An 18,787-nucleotide genomic window follows, 5' to 3' on the forward strand; every position below is an offset into this window, starting at 1 on the left:
TTTTTTGGGGGATGGGGATAGGGATAGGGGTGGAAATTGTGTGGCAGTTTTTGGGTTTTTTCCCTCCTTTTAAATCATCAGGCTTTAAAAGAGTAATTTCCTAGTTTAAACCAAGCTAGGGTTACAAATTCAAGCTGTCAGAGGCCTGTGAGATCTTACATTCTAACACTGCAGAGGAGAGCAATTATTTTATCATTGTTTTATTTTGTTTGTTTGGTTTTTTTTCGTTTTTTTTTTAAAAAAGACTACCTCAGTGCTAGGGAAACATTAAATGCTGATATTATTCCAAGAGATGCTCATGCTACCTGAAGCAGATGATTATATAAAACTCCTATCAACAAGATAATTAAATATATTGTATAAACACAATTGTAAGTATCAAGGCTCAAATGCAGATAAAGAGTTCAATATGCCAAATCTATCTCCTCTAGCCAAGCACTTCAGAAATGAGATATGTCCTTTTTTCCCTCTGATTACAAGTGTGAACATTCCTGTCTTCAACTTGGATCATGTACTTTCAGGTCAAGTAAATTATTATGATAATTGGATTTGACCTTCTGCATAACAAAGGCTGTAAAATGTCAGGAAAGGTGAAACAATTATTTAAGTGCCTAGGCTGTCACTACCATCCATGGAGATCCACTGAATGGTTCCTGAACAGCAATTCAGTTTAAATATAGTGAAAGCCTAGAGCTCAGTTCAGTAGCCTGAACACAGATGCCCAGTGCTGCCCAAAATGCTGTAGTGTACCCTGGCCATCTGCATGGGGCTCTCCAATAAGGTGCAAGATCTCTGGGAAAACCATCCTCTTCTCCAGCAGCAGCTGGATGCCATACAGGTACCATAAAGAGCCTGCTTGCCCAGCATGCATAGCCTAGATACTCATAACAAACAGTGACAGACATCCTATGTGTGAGCAAGTGAATGGAGTCCTGCATCCCCATCAACTACAGCAGTAACCTACCATTGTATGTACCTACCTTTAGTTTTCTACATGCAAGCCTCAAATTCAGACTTAGTCCCATTTACTTGGGTCCTTGAATCACACCTCTAGCTGCAGCTCTTATCAGGATGCTTAATCTTTATTTAAAACGTGGAAGATAACTTTTATTCTAAGAAATTCTAATCACAATCGTTTAAAAAGATGGAGAAAATAAAAAAAGAACACACCCTTCCCCCAAGACGGAGTTTTATTTCTTTTCTAAAGGCTAATGTCATCTTCCAGTCATTGGACTTCAGTTTGTCTCCCAGCAAGCTACATTAAAAAGCCTTATTCTACCACCAATATTCTTCTCATATGCCTGTAGAAGACTGTAAGCAAGCCACCTCCTAACCTTTTTTTTTCCCTTAAGCTAAACAGAGAAGGTCACAGTTTTCACTTACACTTACCCTGTAACCTAGAAACCACATTACCTGCTTAGAAACCTGTCTCAGTTAAGTACTTGAGAGCTACTGGATGAAGAAGCATTATGAAAGTGCCAAGTATTTAAAACTAGGGAAAATTACCTTTTTAGTGACAGACCATGACCCACAGCTCTCGGTAGTCTTAGAGTGTAAAAATGAAGCTGAGACACTGAAGTTATTTCCTGCTCTTAAATAAAAATCTGAATATTTGTGGGGTTGTACTGGAACAATAGACACTCAACCTGTAGAATTAAATGCCTGCAGAGATCAGCTAGTCAATGACTTTACCTGTGTCTCTTTAAGGGAATGTTGATTAGATTATTTTTGCAATACTAACATTTTTCTAAGCTCTGCAAGGTAAAACGTTGGTAAGCACTCTGCATGCTCCTCAGAAGAAAATGAGCCTCAGGAATGTCAGTATAGACATGGAAAGGTAAATTATGGAAGGGAGAGAAGGTTCAGACTCACAATCAAGAGCACGTCTACATAATTTATGGATGGCAGGCATGAGCTAAGCTCTGCTGGTGCCCTGCAAAATAGGAGTGTTTATCTCTGGCTCCGTGCCACCATCTAAGGCATGATGCTTTGTGCAGGCATGTTCTCACAACTCCAGATCGGAGCACAAAAGTCTTCCATCTGTCTACGATATTCTCCAGGTTAGCCTGTCAGTTGAATTATGTTACCCACCTACAGATACTCTGTGTCAGTGCAAAACACGTCATTATTCTGTTAGCTGGGTCCACAAGTGAAAAGGGTTAAGCTAAATTGTTTCACCTTGCTTTGACTGTGGCCTAAAAAGTGCTCATAGACTGTAACCACAGCTCAGCTGTCATGTGCATATTTGTTCTGTCTCAAGAAAATCATTACAGAAGAGTTCAGGTCAGAAGGGACCTCAGGAGGTCATTCAGTCCAGCCCCCGCCCAACGCACGTTCAGCTTCAAGACCAGTCACACATCCAAGCCCAGAGTCCCACCGCGCTGACCATCTCCCTGCCGAACAGTGGATTACGCACCCCAGGGACCTGACCAGGCTGTGTTACCTTCCAGTTAATCTGGAGCAATGTCATTGCTCGCTCTGAGTTACAGCCATCAAGACAAATTATGTTACTCTGAAGCAGGCAAAGGACAGATCTGCTCATTAAGCCCATGGAAGAGAGCCAGGGATAAAATATCAGATGACAGTAATTATTTTTAGGAAGCTGATATCATTCTCTGCAAATCAGGACACTCTTGCTTTAGCCTATTAGATTTTACTTACAGGAGGGAGTAACCAAGGCTTCAGCCACTCCAAGGAGGATGTACTGAGGAGCTAAGTGAAAGCATGGCATGGAGGAAACCAGAAGAACCTCCTCAGAAAGTGTCTGCTCCACCCGAGGGAAATGCTTTCGGTGTATTTCAGAGAAGCCAGCAACCATCACAGAAAGTGCAGCAGATAACTGACCTACAACTGGGTAAAGAACACAGAATATTCACCAAGGCTGTAGTTACAGGATTATCATGTATTTAAAATGAAGCAAAGCCCTAGGAGACACAAAAGAAACTCCCCCCCATCCCCAGTACATCCTCTCTGGACACGTAAACATGAATAGAGTATTTGCTACAACACAAGCCTAATTCTAAATATACGGCAAAGGGACACCAGTTCAGCACAGAAAATTTAGGGATGTAGAATAAATGAGAGAGGAAAAACTTTTCTGAAGAGCAAAGTCACAAAGAACTTTTTTTTTTCTGAAGATTGAGAGAGGTATGAAAGGAGGAGAGAAAGAAAAGGCATCAGCCTTTCCAGATACCACAGGAGACTGGGTAGGAACAAGACTACCAAGCAGCGGAAAGTCTCCTATTCAAGCAGCAATCAGATTCTGAAATATTCACATACAGCACATGCTTTACCCATTTTTTTTCTATACAAAAAGAAGCAGTGCAGGCAGTTGAAGTACTGGATTTCTAAGGCTGCAGGCCACAGTAGATAGAAGAGAAAAAGATCAGTGCTGCAAATGACTGCTCAGGAGATCAAGCACTCCTATATTTTCCCCCTTTCCCTCTAGAGTTCCCTTGAACTACTTTTGAAAGTTTGTCAGATAGTGCATTTGCTGGACTGTTTAACATTTTTAAGGCTGATATGAGCTGCATTACCAGAAGACATAATCTCCAGCTAAGTGTTTACACATAAGCCATTGGACTCCAGCCTTCCTTAGCTGTCCTGAAGAAGTGTCACAGCATGATCCATAATACACTGGATCCACAATACATTTCAATATATTACTGTACATGCAACACACAGAGTCTTACTGCCTGCCTCGGTGGTAAGGCACAAGTACAAGCACTGCACAAGTGCACAGGGCAGGAAAAAAGCCCCATATATGTTTAGCCTCATAATGCAAGATAAAAGCTTTGAATAAACTCAGATGTATTTTAAATGCCACACACTTCACCACACATTGCACAGAGGATACTATTTAAATGTATTTTCTATTTCTTGATGTTGAAAACATTAAATGGTTGTAGCCTCTCAGAAAAGTAAAACACAAAGAAAGCATCAATGAATTATTGCTTGAAAATTGATGACGGGAAGCAATTTAACAGCATTTTCTAGCCAATGCATCTTATCAAGGCCAGGTATAAAGCCCTCAAGGAACTTCTTGTAATCTACCAAAGCAAGAGTTCCAGTGAAAGTACTAAAAAAACCTCAAGCAGTTCAATATTACTACACAGTGCTATATTTTAAGCATTTTCCTTACTAAAAGCCAAAATATTTCAAAAAAAGTAACCTCTGAATGCCCAACAGGTGTAATATTTATTTCATAACATTATGTGGCAGAGGGAAAAATGGACAGGCTTGGAGACCTCTTCTCCCTTCAGTCCCTCTAAAACAAGCGATTTGGAATGACCATCTGAAGCTTTGGTTTTATAGGAGAACAGGCTGGTTAAGGAACACTTTGGGCTGACTCTAGGACAAAGCTGTATATATTACCTATAGACTAAGGCTGTATTGGATCTCTGAGATTCCTGATCTCATATCCTGAGTAAAACAGGTCGAAAAGCTTTCCTGGAATTAATACTTCTAAAAACTATAGCATCCTTTAGGGAGAAATGGTCATCATCAACTCCTAAATCACCTCAGACATTGGACTGGGGGCTTGCTTTTGTATACTGTACAGAGAGCTATTCTCCATATCCCTCTCAGATGGAATAAATCCAAGACTAACAAGACATTTCAATATAATCAGGCATTAAAGAATACTAGAGTAAGAACTTCTGTGGCTTGGGTACTTCAGCTAGAGCCTCTTGCCTGTAGCTGGTGGACAACTATGGAGCAGACACACACCTTCAGTTCTCTGTGGAATCTTCTATACTATTGACTAAATCAAGGAGCACAAAATATTTTAAAGAACAAAACAAAAAGCCCCTACAAAGAAACAAGAATGAAACTTGAAAAACTCTAAGTTTAATGAATATTTGTATTTTCATAAAGTGCGTGTACTCAATATATTTGGGACACAATTTACATTCATGTTAAGATTTTAATGTTTTTTAGATCGTACCTAATTTACAAATAAACCAACAACTATGAGAAAGTAACACAGATTACAGTTTTCATGTAGTTCCTTATTATAGAGCAATCAGATATTTCAGTTCAACATTGTCTATATGGTTCGTCCTTGAAAACTGTTCTTCTTAACATACTGAAAATTTCCACAAAACTATTTAAATTTCTTCCTCTTACAAGACTTGAATTAAAATATAGTTATAGGCTGGCTTAACACCAACGGCCTATTTATAATTCCAATTTTCTTCCTGAAAATAGTTGTGAACCTAATTAAATGTTGGCAAAAATATTGGCACTTAGAGGTCTACCATATTTGCAGGTGCAGTTGTATACTTGGGTACCTAAAGCCATTGCCTGTACTCACAGGTATTTTTATGCCTCAGGTAATTTATCACCCTTAACAGGAGGCTATTTTAATAAATGAAGCTATTAAGAATAAACCACTGCGTATATTCTACTGCTGTTCAACATAACAGGATAGAACATTAATACTAACTTGAAATTTCCGTGGTTTTAAGGAAAATTATTATCTGAATGTGCTTTTTGTGTTTTAATGCAGATGTTATTTTAAAAACTAGGGTAATTGCAACCTGCTGTGTTATATGCATCTGGTTTGTATAAAACTTAATAACACTCTTAATTAGGCTAATTTAGTCAGATTAATACCTCTGTGTGTGTCAGTACTCACTGTGCTGCTTGCCATGGGGCACTGAATTAATAGGAGCACACTGAGAAAATAGTCGTTTATAAATATTTTTGTCTGAGGTTTGTAATGCAGGCTGGAAGATGAAAAAAAATGTAGGAACAGTTTTAAATTAATAGAGAATAGAAGCTGCTTTTCTTGTGGTACTATATGTAGCTGATATCAGAGAGAGCTGCAGAGGATCCCTCCAGATCCTAGAACATAAGATGTTTGGGGGTAGGTGGTAATTAAAAAAAAAAAAAAAAGTTAGTGACAATGGAAGGAGGCCCAGCCTCTCCTAAAGCCATCATCACTTCTGGGCTATGAATTTCTCAGAAAGGAGTGCCAATCTGCAAGCCTGTGCTTACAACACTTACTGTTGAAAGCGTTGGGACCCAAAACAGAGAAGACTTCTTTGTACTTCTTCTATGAGAAAGAGATAATACTTGACCTCTGAAGATCCCTCTTTGCTGTACTTTAAGTGAGTGTAAAATAAGGTATGTTCCAGTTTAGGACTTTTATAAATAAAATTCCTAAACATCTGGACAGTTATCCCACACTAGATATTCAAATGAAAATTCTAGTACTAGAGAGGAAAGCTGTACCTCTCCAAGTAACCTTCCCCCTGTGAAATGTTCAGCCTGCTCAATGGGAACAGCAGCCCAGCGATACACATCCATTTGCTTTATGCAGTTGCCTGCATTTTTCTTTTGCTTACCAGTTCTAAAAAAAACACCTATTGCAGACACAGAATTAGACTAGATACTTTCATTCCACTTGTGATGCAACTGCAGAATCTGTAATGAACTGTACTAGTGAGAATACAATTTCTCTTACGAACTTCAGTCCTAATGTTGATGCAGTTACAGCATAAATACATCAGACAAACAAAGACTTTGTTCGTCACCTAGTTATTTAAATCCAAACTCATGACTTTGAGCAACAAACATTTCTCCAGTATCAGAGAGCAACTAATCGACAGATTCCCCCATCCCCAAAAAAAGACTTCCAAAGTAAATTAACTTTCCAAAAGTTAATGAATAAACAAACATCTAGAAGACAACCAAATCAGAGTAAGTCTCAGGGCTAAATGGTTAGTACCATTTCTCTCACCAATTCCTTAGGATGACACCTAGCTATTTGTGAGTGTCTCTAAATTTTTTTATTTGTCAGAAGAGTCTCAGTCTCTGTCCTATACAGAAGCAATGCATTTTTTCTTTATACCTAGTATGTTTTTCTGGACTGTCTTTTCAACAATTCCTTTGAAACATGTTAACCTCTGACCGTCAACCCAAAGCAAGTCCATCTTAACATTTAGAGACAGAAATAATTGCATGGGATCATCCATCAGCTACTGAAGTTATTCTTTCAAAAACAGAATACACATTATACTGTATAAATACATTTATTTTATACATACCAATGTAAATTGTTGGAAAATGTCTACTGTCCTTGGAACTAAAGAGACATGAGTTAATGCATTCCAAAATAGGAACAAGAATCAGTAGTGGCACGATGCTTATCACATTCATTGCAGCAACTGGCAAGACATATCCACTGAAGTGCAAGTTGGAATTCATGGTTTGGAGATAATATCCTGAAGGAATCTGTATTGAAGAATAAAACCGCACTACATTAGTATACCAGGTACCTTTCATAGAGAAGATTTATACTATATTTGGAAACTTCTCCAACTCTTTTGCATCTGAAGAACTCACAGCAAACCAAATGCCTGCTGGCCAAAGGAACCACCATTCATGATGAAAGCCTTTCAGGTAATGACATTCTTGTTCTCTGCGAGAACGTAACACTTTCCCCCTATCCAACTTACTCCTGAATTTAACAAATCTAAGCAGCAGTCCATGAGATTATCTGATCATCCCTAGTTAGAGCTATCAGCCAAAATACTGAACAGAATTTTAGAATAACAAGATGCAGAGTTATTTTGAACTTCTGATTGTGTGCTCAATGTGAGAGTAATTTTTAAGACACGCTTTCCAGCACATGGCTTTAAAAGCCACAGGGAATGAAGATTTGGCCGCAGTCTTAAAACTAGCTTAACATTAAATGACTGCCATAGCAGCTATATAAAGGACTTACTTTTAGCTCTGGGAACTGAAAACAGAAGAAAACAAATAACCAGATGAGGAATCCACCAATGGCAGTCACCAGGGTACCAAATTAAGTAGATTTGTAAGACTGCCTCTCACCTCACAAGCAAATGATTCCTCCTGCTTGTGTGAGGCTCTACAGAAGATCTGTGGAGCTAATTTAAAAAAAAAAAAAAATCACAATGGCTTCCACCAACAGATTTTTCCATTTGTTTTTTTGAGGAAGCTTGATTAACTAAGTGTTGCAATTTCATGTGCAGCAGGGAGCTATAATACTCTCTATTTTACAGACTGATGGGAAAAAGAGAGAAGAAACTCCTTGAGCAATTCACAGAGTACAGTCATGACAGAGGTGGATGTAGAACTGGTTTCTTTAATCTCTTTCTGATTTTAGAAAGTTCTGGATTCCTGCAGCATTCTGCATGGCTCTTCAACATGACTGGTAATGCCAAAACCAGGTAGAATATTATGGCTTTATAGCTGTCTGAAAATTAATGCATAGTTAGTAACTGAGCTCATGTAGGGTTTCTCATCAACGGTTATGGTCAACCCTACTCACTGGGAGTCTGTTCAGTGCTAAAGAATTGCTCTAAATGCTAGCTCTTAATAAAAATATTTTTCACCTACATTCCGCCTCCAAATGAAAATGTAAATTGTAAAAGAGTGAATAAATGGTAACAGAACTATAAAAGATCAGAATTGAGACAAATTTAATTGGTTCATTTTTTCCACTGCCCATTGCAACTAAGAATTGTCTTCTTAATAGGAATTAAAATATCATCAACATGAATCACAGGCACTGAAAGCTGTTATACTTAATAATATGGAGAAAATACTATTAATCTTTACAAAAAAGATACTGATCTATCGCCTAGTCTCAGAAAGAGCCTTAAACTTGTTGGAAATCCTGCCAAAGGAATAAAAGCAATCTTTCAGCAATGCAAATACTTAACTTTTCTAGACATATACCTGATTATTACAACCCTCAATTATATGTGGTTCATTTCCTTCTCATCATTAATCCATAGCCTTGGCCATATGTGTATATTTATTTGTTAGGGTTTGAGGGGGGTTTTTTTGTTTGCTCATAATTTTTTTTGTGCTTTGGGGAGGGAGAGAAGTGAAGAGGAGAAAGAACAAGGAAGATGAATGGGAATGTAGGATGACGGTAAGAGGGAGTGTCAATAAAGCCGTATATGCTACATATTTGTAAGAATTTCCTTAAGCAGCATTTTAACATCAAGAAGTATAAACTGGCTTGGAAATTAATTTTTAAATTTGTTATTCTGGTTGCCAAAGGGTAAGCTACCTCAAACTCCTGCTTAGCCAGGGTCATCCAGACCAAAATGAATCTGAAGGAATACATCAGCTTAAGTATCTTGACACATTCAGATTTACATAACATACACACACTCAAAAGTGGGAAGAACCACATAGTCTGATAGTGAGGCTGTGAAAGGACTGCTTCTTTCCATAAATGAAAACCATCCATTTCCAGCGTAGGTACACCAGGCACATAATCCCATCAAAACAGTAAGAGAAATATACAACCAAAAGAGCAAATAAAGATCTTCTACCTTTCCCAAAAAGTGAATAAACATTTAAGAAATTGGAAAATTACTTTTTTTTTTCAAAAGAATGCTGAGCATGAGTCTCTGATAACTGCAACATGGCAGTATGAGGAGCACAGGACTCTAGCACTAGATGTTTCATCCAGTGAAGTTCAGAGAAATGAGTAGCAAGCAGTCACACAAGCTCCTTAAGGAGTCTTGACCAAGTCAATTTTACTTATTTGATGAGATGAGAATATAGCTTCCTGTATCCTCTCAAGTAATTAAAACTACTCCACAAGGTCACTCTGCTGGTAAAGCAACAGTTAAAAAAAAGTATGCATAGAGACATAGTAGTGGCCTGGTTTCAGCTGAGACAATTAACTTGCTTCAGAGTAGCTAGTGTGAGGCTATGCTTTGAGAAGAAGGCTGATAACATACTGATGTTTACAGTTGCTGCCAGGACAGTCAAGGACTTTTCATCTTCTCTGCTGTGCCAGTGTCTGCAGGTGTGGGAGAAGCTGTGAGGGAGCACAGCCCCAGTTATTAGCCTGGGATTTGACCTCAGGTTTAGGATTGAGACCCAAATTGGCCAATAGTCTCTTCTATATCATGCATGTCACGGCAGGATATAGGTGAGGATCTATTTGAAAGTTGTCTCTCCTTCCAGGTCAGCTCTCTCTGGGTGGTGTCTTGCTCCAGGTCAGCCCTCTTGCTGCAGGTCATCTGGCTATGGGTGGTCCCTCTCCCAGAGTTGTTTCACTCCCTTGGTCAGCTCTCAGTTTCAGACACTTGGGCTCTTATCTCTGTTCCAGGAGTGCGGTTTCGGGACTCTCCCTGCTCTGGGACTGTTAGCCAGGAACGGGCTGAGCCTTGGTCATCAGGCAGTGAGCAGTATCACTGTGTATCACTCATTTGTATATATTTCTATTATTATCATCATCATTATTTCCAATATTACTGTAGTTATTAAATTGTTCTTTTCTCAACCCATAAGTCTCTTTTCCCATTCCATCTTTAATTCTCCCCTGTTCCGGGGAGGGGGAAGAGGGGGAGGTGAGTGAGTGGTTGTGGTGTTTGTCTGCCAGCCAGGGGTATAAAACTACAAGTAGTAAACACACATCACAGTATATTAAGATTTTTGTTTAAAAGCTGTGTACCCACCTGCATAATACATGTTCTGTATAGAATTTGGAAAGCATACAACGGGAAGAGCCTGGTGAGCGCCTTTGTACTTTCCACCTGAGTCTCACTGTACTGACCACCATAGTTTTCCTTAGCGTGATCTAGCCAGTTTGTCACACTTCCGCTAAAGTAGCGGTATCGCATGCAGCACGTTTTCAGTGCACTAGCAATCACTCCAAAAGTTGTCAGCAGGGAACTCTCTGCAAACAATCAGAGACATTAGACATTGTTATGTTCTTTTATTTGATACTGAAATAAGACAAAACACTTTGGGAGGGAAAATATAACCCGATACATTCATCTTTGGGTTATTTTTTTTGGGGGGGGGGGGGGGGGGGTGGGGGGGGGGGGTGTTGAGGAAGGCAATAACAGTCTGTATTTGTTCCAGAACATTATTCTTTGGAAGCCAGTTGGTTCACAGCTTAATTGTTGCAATCCAGCCCAACATCCACAGATAGAAGTGCCTTTTGCTACTGGTTGTTTAACACACCACAACAATTTGTTGCTGTGGTTGAGCAGGTAAAGTATTACTTCCCTTTGCTTCTGTTTTCTGTTGATTGAATGAGGTTAGTTTCAATTCAAGACAGTAATGAAATATTGCATATCTACTGAAGTCCAGCAGCAAGGGAAGGGTAGTAGTGAAGTGAGAAGGAAAAGTGAGCTTAAAAGGGGGCTGATGAGATAAGATAATTTTCATGGATGCATTTCAAAGCCAGAAATATTATCTTAGGACTTCCAAGTAGCATGCTGTGGCAGAGGAAAAGTTTCCAATCTAGTATTTGGCACAGTTCAGTAATTGCTAACTGGTTTCTCAGACTCAGAGGAAATGGAAGTAAAACAAGGACAAAACTGTTGGCTTCAGGCTTGGTAATGCAGATTCATTTACCTTTGTTGTTATCCATTCAAATAGGGGTTACAGCACTTCTCTGCTTTTCTGAGTGCTGAAGCACTACAATAACTTGTGAATCTATATGCTTTCCAAATACTAATGCTTTGCAAATACTAAGGTGAACTAAGACTGCAGAAGGAAAATGTCTCCCTACTATCTCTGGTATGGAAATTATTTTCTAGAAATATCCATTGACACCTGTTGGAAGCACTTGCTCTAGAGTACTAAGAGCAAGCATTTTGTTAGATAACCTAATAATTAAAACTCTGGCTGTTTAGCATTAGCCTGTAGACTGCTGGCACTATTAAATAAAATCTGAAATAGCATATAAATGCTTGCAAACACAGAGTTGGTCCATTTTTTATTGTTCTGTATCACTGTACTAGGCAATTATTCTTACCACTCATTTTAAGTTATGTTTAAGTTTAGGATCTAGACTATTTCAAGACCAAATCTGAAGACTGAAGAAAAAAAAAAATCTGGAGACTTCCAGAGTGACTTGACTAAGAAGCTAACCAGAGAATAAGTGAGACTTCAGGCTCTTGTCAAAACAGAGTTATTTTCAGAAGTAAAAAAAATGTCACAGAAAAGTCAGTATCACCTCAACTCATTGGCAGAGCTAGTAATTACACATTTTAGGTCAGAAGTTATAATCTTTTGCTTTGCCTTACACAAGAGGTTGGACATTCACAAAGAAGGAATGAAAAGCAATAATGCAGTGTTACTGCTCTACAAGAGTTTGAGCCCAGTCAATGTTGAAACCAGAAGACGCACAGAGTACCCCATGACAAGACCAGCAGACAGCTCAACAAAGCAACAACATGGCTGTGTCCTGGTTATCTAACCTAGTCTCGAAGATGGTCATGGCCATCTCTTTTCATTTGGAATGGAAGATGTTGGGCATACTCTTCTTACTCTCACTGAAAAAAAGACTAAAATAGACAACAAATCCTAACATTTCCCTGCCTTTCCTAATGGATCTGCTGAGGCCCTCTTTAATGTAATTTCAGTCAACTGCCTAGGAAACATTTTTTATGAGGCAAAACAGACAAGTACGTTATTAAGCTGAGTTTCTCGGCATGGCATTCAAGCAGATTATAAAATCTAGTAAACCAAGAAGATAAAGCTGCTTGAAGTTGTAGTTCAAAAAGCAACTTGAATGATACATAGACATAATCAATATAAAGAGGATTTTGCCAATGATGTAGTTAGAATTAAGTATCTCATCCCTTCTTCAAAATAAAAGAAGTAAACCCGACAGAACTCCATGGTGGTGAATTTTTCAATTACAAATCTGATCAGCTAGTAAGAGACATGTTTAAAAGCATACATATTTATATCAGTGCACATTGTGTAGATCAACATCATATGCTCTATACTTGTATTTCTAAAAAAAAAATCTGTATGGATATTAAATTGCAACTTTCCAAAAGTGATTTTCCTTCTCTATACTTTAATGTTCTGCTACTTTGACATTGATCTAATTATGAATATCTATGATACTTAATTACAATAAAAAGCCCACATTGCACCCTAGATACACACTTTTTTTTCATCTCTGGTCACCTGCCAGTCCTCAAAATTATAGCAGTAGGAAGAAATGCAAATTAAGTCCATGTTTGACAGCTAAACATAATTGAATGCATGATCCATATTTGAAGAGTTACATTAAAATAAAAAAAGGCAGCACATATAAAAATCATTTAAGGTCACCTATAGATTTGAATTACAGTTCTGAAGAATTTCCAATTTCATCATCTCACTGGAAGGTACAAGATAAATTATCTTTTATTTTGACTAAGGAGATAAAAAGCTTTGCAGACATTAATGTAGATATTGACTTTCTGCAAAGACTTGGAAAATATATGATAAATGAAACAACACTGAGGTAAAAACATTTGATACCAAAAAAACTCTGCTACTTTTGTTGATGGCCAAGACAGACATAATCTACAAATTTATATTATTCCACTTGGTAGCATTAAACTAGTTGGATGATAAACTACAGATATACGCCAAATGAAACAGTCCAGCTCAGAGGTGGATTCTAAGAATCTTTTCACCTTATCAGGTTGTAAAAAAGTTATGGTGAGCCCCAGTGACCCAGCCAGCCACCATTCTCTCCATAAGAAGCTAGCTCATTTGAAACAAGCCTTTGCAAACCTCAGCTGCACATTATCATGAGGTTTTGGGGGCACTGTGGAGGGGATGCATTTCTTTGTCTCTGTTTTGAATAAACCTCTCTAGTGATTTCTTCACTAGGAGACTCCCAGGCACTTGATTTATGCATTAATTCCCTCACTACCAATGTTTTTGCTTAGATTATATTTAAAACAAAAATACTGAAACAACAACTTCCTTTCCATTTCCATGTTCTATTGGAAAAGGAACAGCAAGGTTTGGGCATTTACAGCCTTATTCAAGTCACCTAGGCTCCACTTATATTTCTGCTTGGCCAATGGAGAAGGGTATCAAAGGATTTTGTACAGCTTAGGTACTAACTGGTGGGGCCACAGAAGTGTAGGAACTACTTCTGTTTTAAAATATCTGTACAGTCTGCACAAGAACTAGAGCTATTCAGTATTTCTAGTTTTTTTCAAATGTGTAAAAGCACAATGTTGTATAAGCAAGCACATTATAATAACAGTAAGCATCAGATGTTCTGCAAGATAAAGGCATTATAAAACTACTTTGCTACTAGTGCATATTCCTGTCTATCTGACTAACCATGCTGCTTGTCTGCCCAGGTGCAAGTTCAGGCAAAGCAACGAAGCACACTTGAGGGAGAAAACACAAGTGTGCTTGGTGCCTTAGTATAGGTGAAAACTCTGCTTCAATTGACCAAAATGCATTGAGCATAGGTTGAACTAAACATGACCGAAAAAGTGCACCAGCAGCATGCATATTATACTTCTTCCTGCACAGGCAAATGCTTTGACACATACCTTGACTGACAGAAAATCTACATAAGTTTACCAGAGACTGCTTTCCACTTTTTCAGAATCTTCAGATCTATATTAACGTAGGATGGATGTTGCCTCTTACACGCAGAACTTGCAGAGCTAAAACCCAAGTACCTCCAACTAAACAGAGCAGTGTTGTGGAAATACTTGTTTAGATATGCAAGGTGATCTCTTCTGTGAAAATCTAAAGATATTTCCTAAGATAAAGTTGCCTCTTACCTGTTTTGGGTTTGTAAATCATTTCACCCCGCACCATGTGAATTGTGATCATAGCCATAAGCACAGACACCAATGGGATAAGAAAACCAAGGTTCCTGGCCACAGATTGCTGGATATATGAAATGCTGACAAAGATAACTGCTGAATTTAAGTTAACCAGCCAATAAAACCTAGTACACACAGAAAAGAGAGAAGATTAGAGAGGCTGAACAAATGTAAGGCCTTTACAGAAGCTTAAGACATTAAAGGCACGGTAAGTATAGTAAGCATGGACAGCATCAATACCAGGCACACATTGTCACAGCAACTAACATCAAGTTTCCCTTGGATATCTCAGCTCCAAGGGCTATATGATTAAAGTAAGTGTACTAAGGCAATAGAGCTTAACAAATTATCAACCTAGTACTGGAAATATTCTTGTGGATCAAACTAATTAAACACATCAGCATTTACCATTTACACATTTCATATCTGATAAGATAAGCTTTGTGTACACAATACCATAAAAATCACATGCTTCAAGCTTAAGAGAGAAATGTCTTCATGCCACCACCCCTTGTTTAAGAAATATTAGAATCTGATTTATCAGAACAGATGACTTTTCCATTATTTGCAAGGCTCAGCCTGCATTTTTGTTGGTTTCTGGAAATATCTTGATAGGAGGTTCCCCAACATAATTTTATCCTAGACTGCCTTTGGCGGTAGAAGTGCTTCCCAGGTAAGTACTGAGCCCCTCCTATGCACAGGAGATATTCAAGTGAAAATTGCATACTCTTGGAAGCAGATGGCACACCGGTAGTGATAGGCCTACTGCTGTTTGGAACCCCTGACAATAGCACAATAAGTATGTTTTAAGGAATTATAAGGATAGTAAAAATCATCCCCCCCCCCCCCCCCCCAGCCCCCCAAAAAATGCCCAAACCAATGCAAAAGGATGCAAAAGGATAACTATTTTTTTTTTTTTTTACCCTAGCAAATTAGGTTATATCTGCACAGTAAGGAGTATATTGTCACCACACTTTTTTCCTTGGATTCTGACTCCTACATAACAATTTAAATCACGAGTTCTTCTAAATTTCATCTTTTTTTGAGAAGTGAATTAACTGTAGAGCTATTTATTAAAGTGAAACATAAGTGAAGTGAAACAAAATGTACTGCTTATTCTTCTGTTGCATAGCCCTCTTCTCAAAACATGACTGACCAATTTTTACTCTGCCATACTCTCACACAAAACATAGGTTTGAGGCTACAGAGCAGACTCGATGAATGTTCAACATCTCAGACCAGAGAGACCAGATTCAGGGAGTCACAGTTTTGTTGGAGTCACAGATTCCAAAAATACTGTCAGGGATCAGTATGATACTTAATTTGATGAGTCAGAGTTAGTCAGTCAGCAATTTTTGCTTCAGATTTGACTCTGGCTTGCAGACTTAGCCTTTGACATTTTAAGTTAAGAATTTTAACTTTGACTAAAGTTTAAAGTTACAAGTTTGCTTTAAAGACAACTGTATTTTAAACAAGGAATAGGGATCAATGATGGAGTAGTACTACCACAAGATATCACAGATTGCATTTTGTAAGCAACTACAAGAGGAGATCCCTGGAGGTGTCCAAGGCCAGGCTGGATGAGGCTTTGAGCAACCTGGTCTAGTGGAGGGTGTCCCTGCCCATGGCAGGGGGGTTGGAACTCAATGATCTTTAAGGTCCCTTCCAACCCAAACCATTCTACGATTCCTTCACCTTTGCTGGAATCTGAGCAGAATGGTTTTATTTAAAGGCGAAATATACACTGACACATAATCATACAGCTTGATACATATTGCTTGAGGAAGTAAAGCTTGCTTTGTCTGGTGCCACCTCTGCCTCATGTGTGCTATTTGGACTTGAGTATTTATGTCTCCTAATTCATCTAGAATTACCTTCTCAACAATAAGAAAAATCTTAACATCAGTTAAACAGATCAATTGCACCTCAACAATCCAACTCCCAAGCTTTCCAGCTTGATCCCTCCTCAACTGCATGTGAGTGGGTAGGGCAGAAGTAAAGTATCAGCCTACCACTGCAGCCCCCTGTATCAGCAATCACAGCAAAATGTTTTGAGCCAAAAATCCTGAAGGGGATTGCAAGTCTCCCTTGACACCCAAGAGATTTCCTCAATCCCACTTCATTCATTTAAAATGATTTCTAGGTGGCTTGCCATAATTGCCAAGACAAACCATCATTTACTGCAAGTTAGAGTATCGAAGTGCCTGCTGTACTCCTTCCACTTGTTCTGACATTGCCTGTTACATCACATCTAGCTAGTGCCAAGAAAGCAAAAACTTTATCATGTCACAAATACGGACCTTGGTAATGCTACTCAGGTCTGTTCAATTACAAGGACAACACCCTCTCACCCTGCTAAGGAATGGGAGAAGAACACAGGGCTGTGCAGCAGCGGGCATAGGAACATGCTGATGCAGCTTGCCTCACAAGATCCAGGGCAAGTGGCAGAAGAAAAGTGACATACTCCACCAGGGCAAATCCAGTGCTGCTGAGAGACATGCAGCAGCAGCTCTCCTGGAACCAGCAAGAACATGCACAGCAGTGAGCTCTCCTGCTTCACACGTTGCTTTGAAGTCACACCAAGACATGTATGAAGTTCCAAGCCAACTATTGTTTTCTCTAAGGAGTTTACATTTTCAGGAGAAGATACTCATCAGAATCACGGACTTTTCCACTCCAGTGAAAGCAGTCTCTAGACACTTTGGAATTATGTTACTCTGTGATGATGGTATAGTTGGAGGGATTTTGTACATACACATGTTAACCCACTGTTCAACTAAAGCTTTAAAAAAAACAAAAAACAGTTACACAACTGGGTCAGCTAGAACTTGTGTAGAAGTTTTGAAACAGACCTTAACTGACAATTTTTAAGTTAGAAGTTTCAGTGGCTGTTTTCCAAACTTTCTAAAGAAGTGTGCCTGAGCTACCTGAAGTCCTGACATTCTTCATGACTCTAAGATGGTTTCACTGGAAGTAGGAACCTCCAAAGAAAACCCTTGAGTACAGAGGAGTGCCTTTGTATTTCACCACTGTATAGCAAAGTACCGTAACACTGAAATGTAAAGCTCCTCTCCTCTCACTGAAATGAAAAGGAAAAAAAAAAAAACAACAAACCCAAGATGTTTTAGCAATCCCTATGGACCAAACAAGAAAGATAAACTAACTTCAATGCACATGTCAGAATTTTGGGATTTGCTCATATCATACTGACAGCAGCAGATCAGAACCTACACAAACAGAAACACATCTTGCTACCTCTCACATACCTCAGCTATCAATATTGCAATATTTGAACTTGCAGTACGTAAAGTGTCTCAGACATCCCAGTAGGGCACAGCTGAATTAGTTAAATACATCGAACAGAATATCATGTCCAACTTTGCAGGGAACAGCTCCTTCCTGGAGCTTCTGCACCCTAAGGTCTCCTCACAATGAGAGCAAAATGCCAGCTTGGGAGGTTCATTTCAGGTATGCAGTCCAGATACAAACCTAAATACTATTGTGAGACGCCCATAAAAACCTAATAATCTTATAAAATTTTACAGAAATTAATTGTGATAACTTTAAAGACGTAACATCCAGGTGACTTGTTATTTAAAGGTAATGCTTATGTTTATACAGTATTCAAAAAGTTTTTACTTAATGTAACGATTGAGATGAACCTGCTGAATGAAACGATCTGAGGTCAAGTAAAACATATGAAAAGATATTGACATTTTGTCATTTTTTTGTTTAATTTTGAAGACTCAGTAGATTTCCTGTCACTGGAAATATTTGCTTTATTTTTTAAGCATGCCTAGCTTTGACAATTTAAGTTTTGATTTATCCAAACTCAGACCCAGATATTCCATACAAGGGCCAGTATCCAAGCCATATATTTTTCTGTACTGCAGCTTTGCAAGAGGTGGAAATTTTTTTCAGAATTGCTATGGAATTCTCTGCAAAGACAAGGGGTGTGTGTGTGTGGGGGGGAATGGAACTAAAAACAAAAACCAAAACAAAGGGGTAGAAAAACATTTTAAAAAGTCAAAGTAAAGTGTGTTCAGGATAGCAGCAGAAACAGATCTGCAGTATATAGAAAGAAAAATTATTTAGAAGAGAAGGAAGGACAGAAATACTACTGGTCCCCTGTTGTCTGCCTTCTCTCCTCCCCCCCCCCCCATCTCCTGTTATTTACTCTTCTTTTCACTAAA

At 38.6% G+C, this 18,787-nt stretch overlaps 1 protein-coding gene across 1 annotated transcript in view; it reads right to left on the bottom strand.

The window, feature by feature from the left end:
* Positions 1–2,661: 2,661 nt before the first annotated feature.
* The window catches only part of SLC15A5 (solute carrier family 15, member 5), a gene marked incomplete at its 3' end in the record, with an annotated part of 20,555 nt that continues 4,429 nt past the window's right edge, over positions 2,662–18,787 (bottom strand). Inside the window, exons 3-6 of the mRNA XM_010075554.1 lie at positions 14,550–14,719; positions 10,458–10,678; positions 7,053–7,239; positions 2,662–2,850 (exon numbers count right to left, since the gene is read on the bottom strand). Coding sequence (XP_010073856.1) covers positions 2,662–2,850; positions 7,053–7,239; positions 10,458–10,678; positions 14,550–14,719 — 767 coding nt within the window. The remainder of the gene's footprint in view (positions 2,851–7,052; positions 7,240–10,457; positions 10,679–14,549; positions 14,720–18,787) is intronic.

This window comes from Pterocles gutturalis, unplaced genomic scaffold (assembly GCF_000699245.1).
Source record: "Pterocles gutturalis isolate BGI_N339 unplaced genomic scaffold, ASM69924v1 scaffold30117, whole genome shotgun sequence".
NCBI classification, from domain to species: Eukaryota; Metazoa; Chordata; class Aves; order Pterocliformes; family Pteroclidae; genus Pterocles; species Pterocles gutturalis.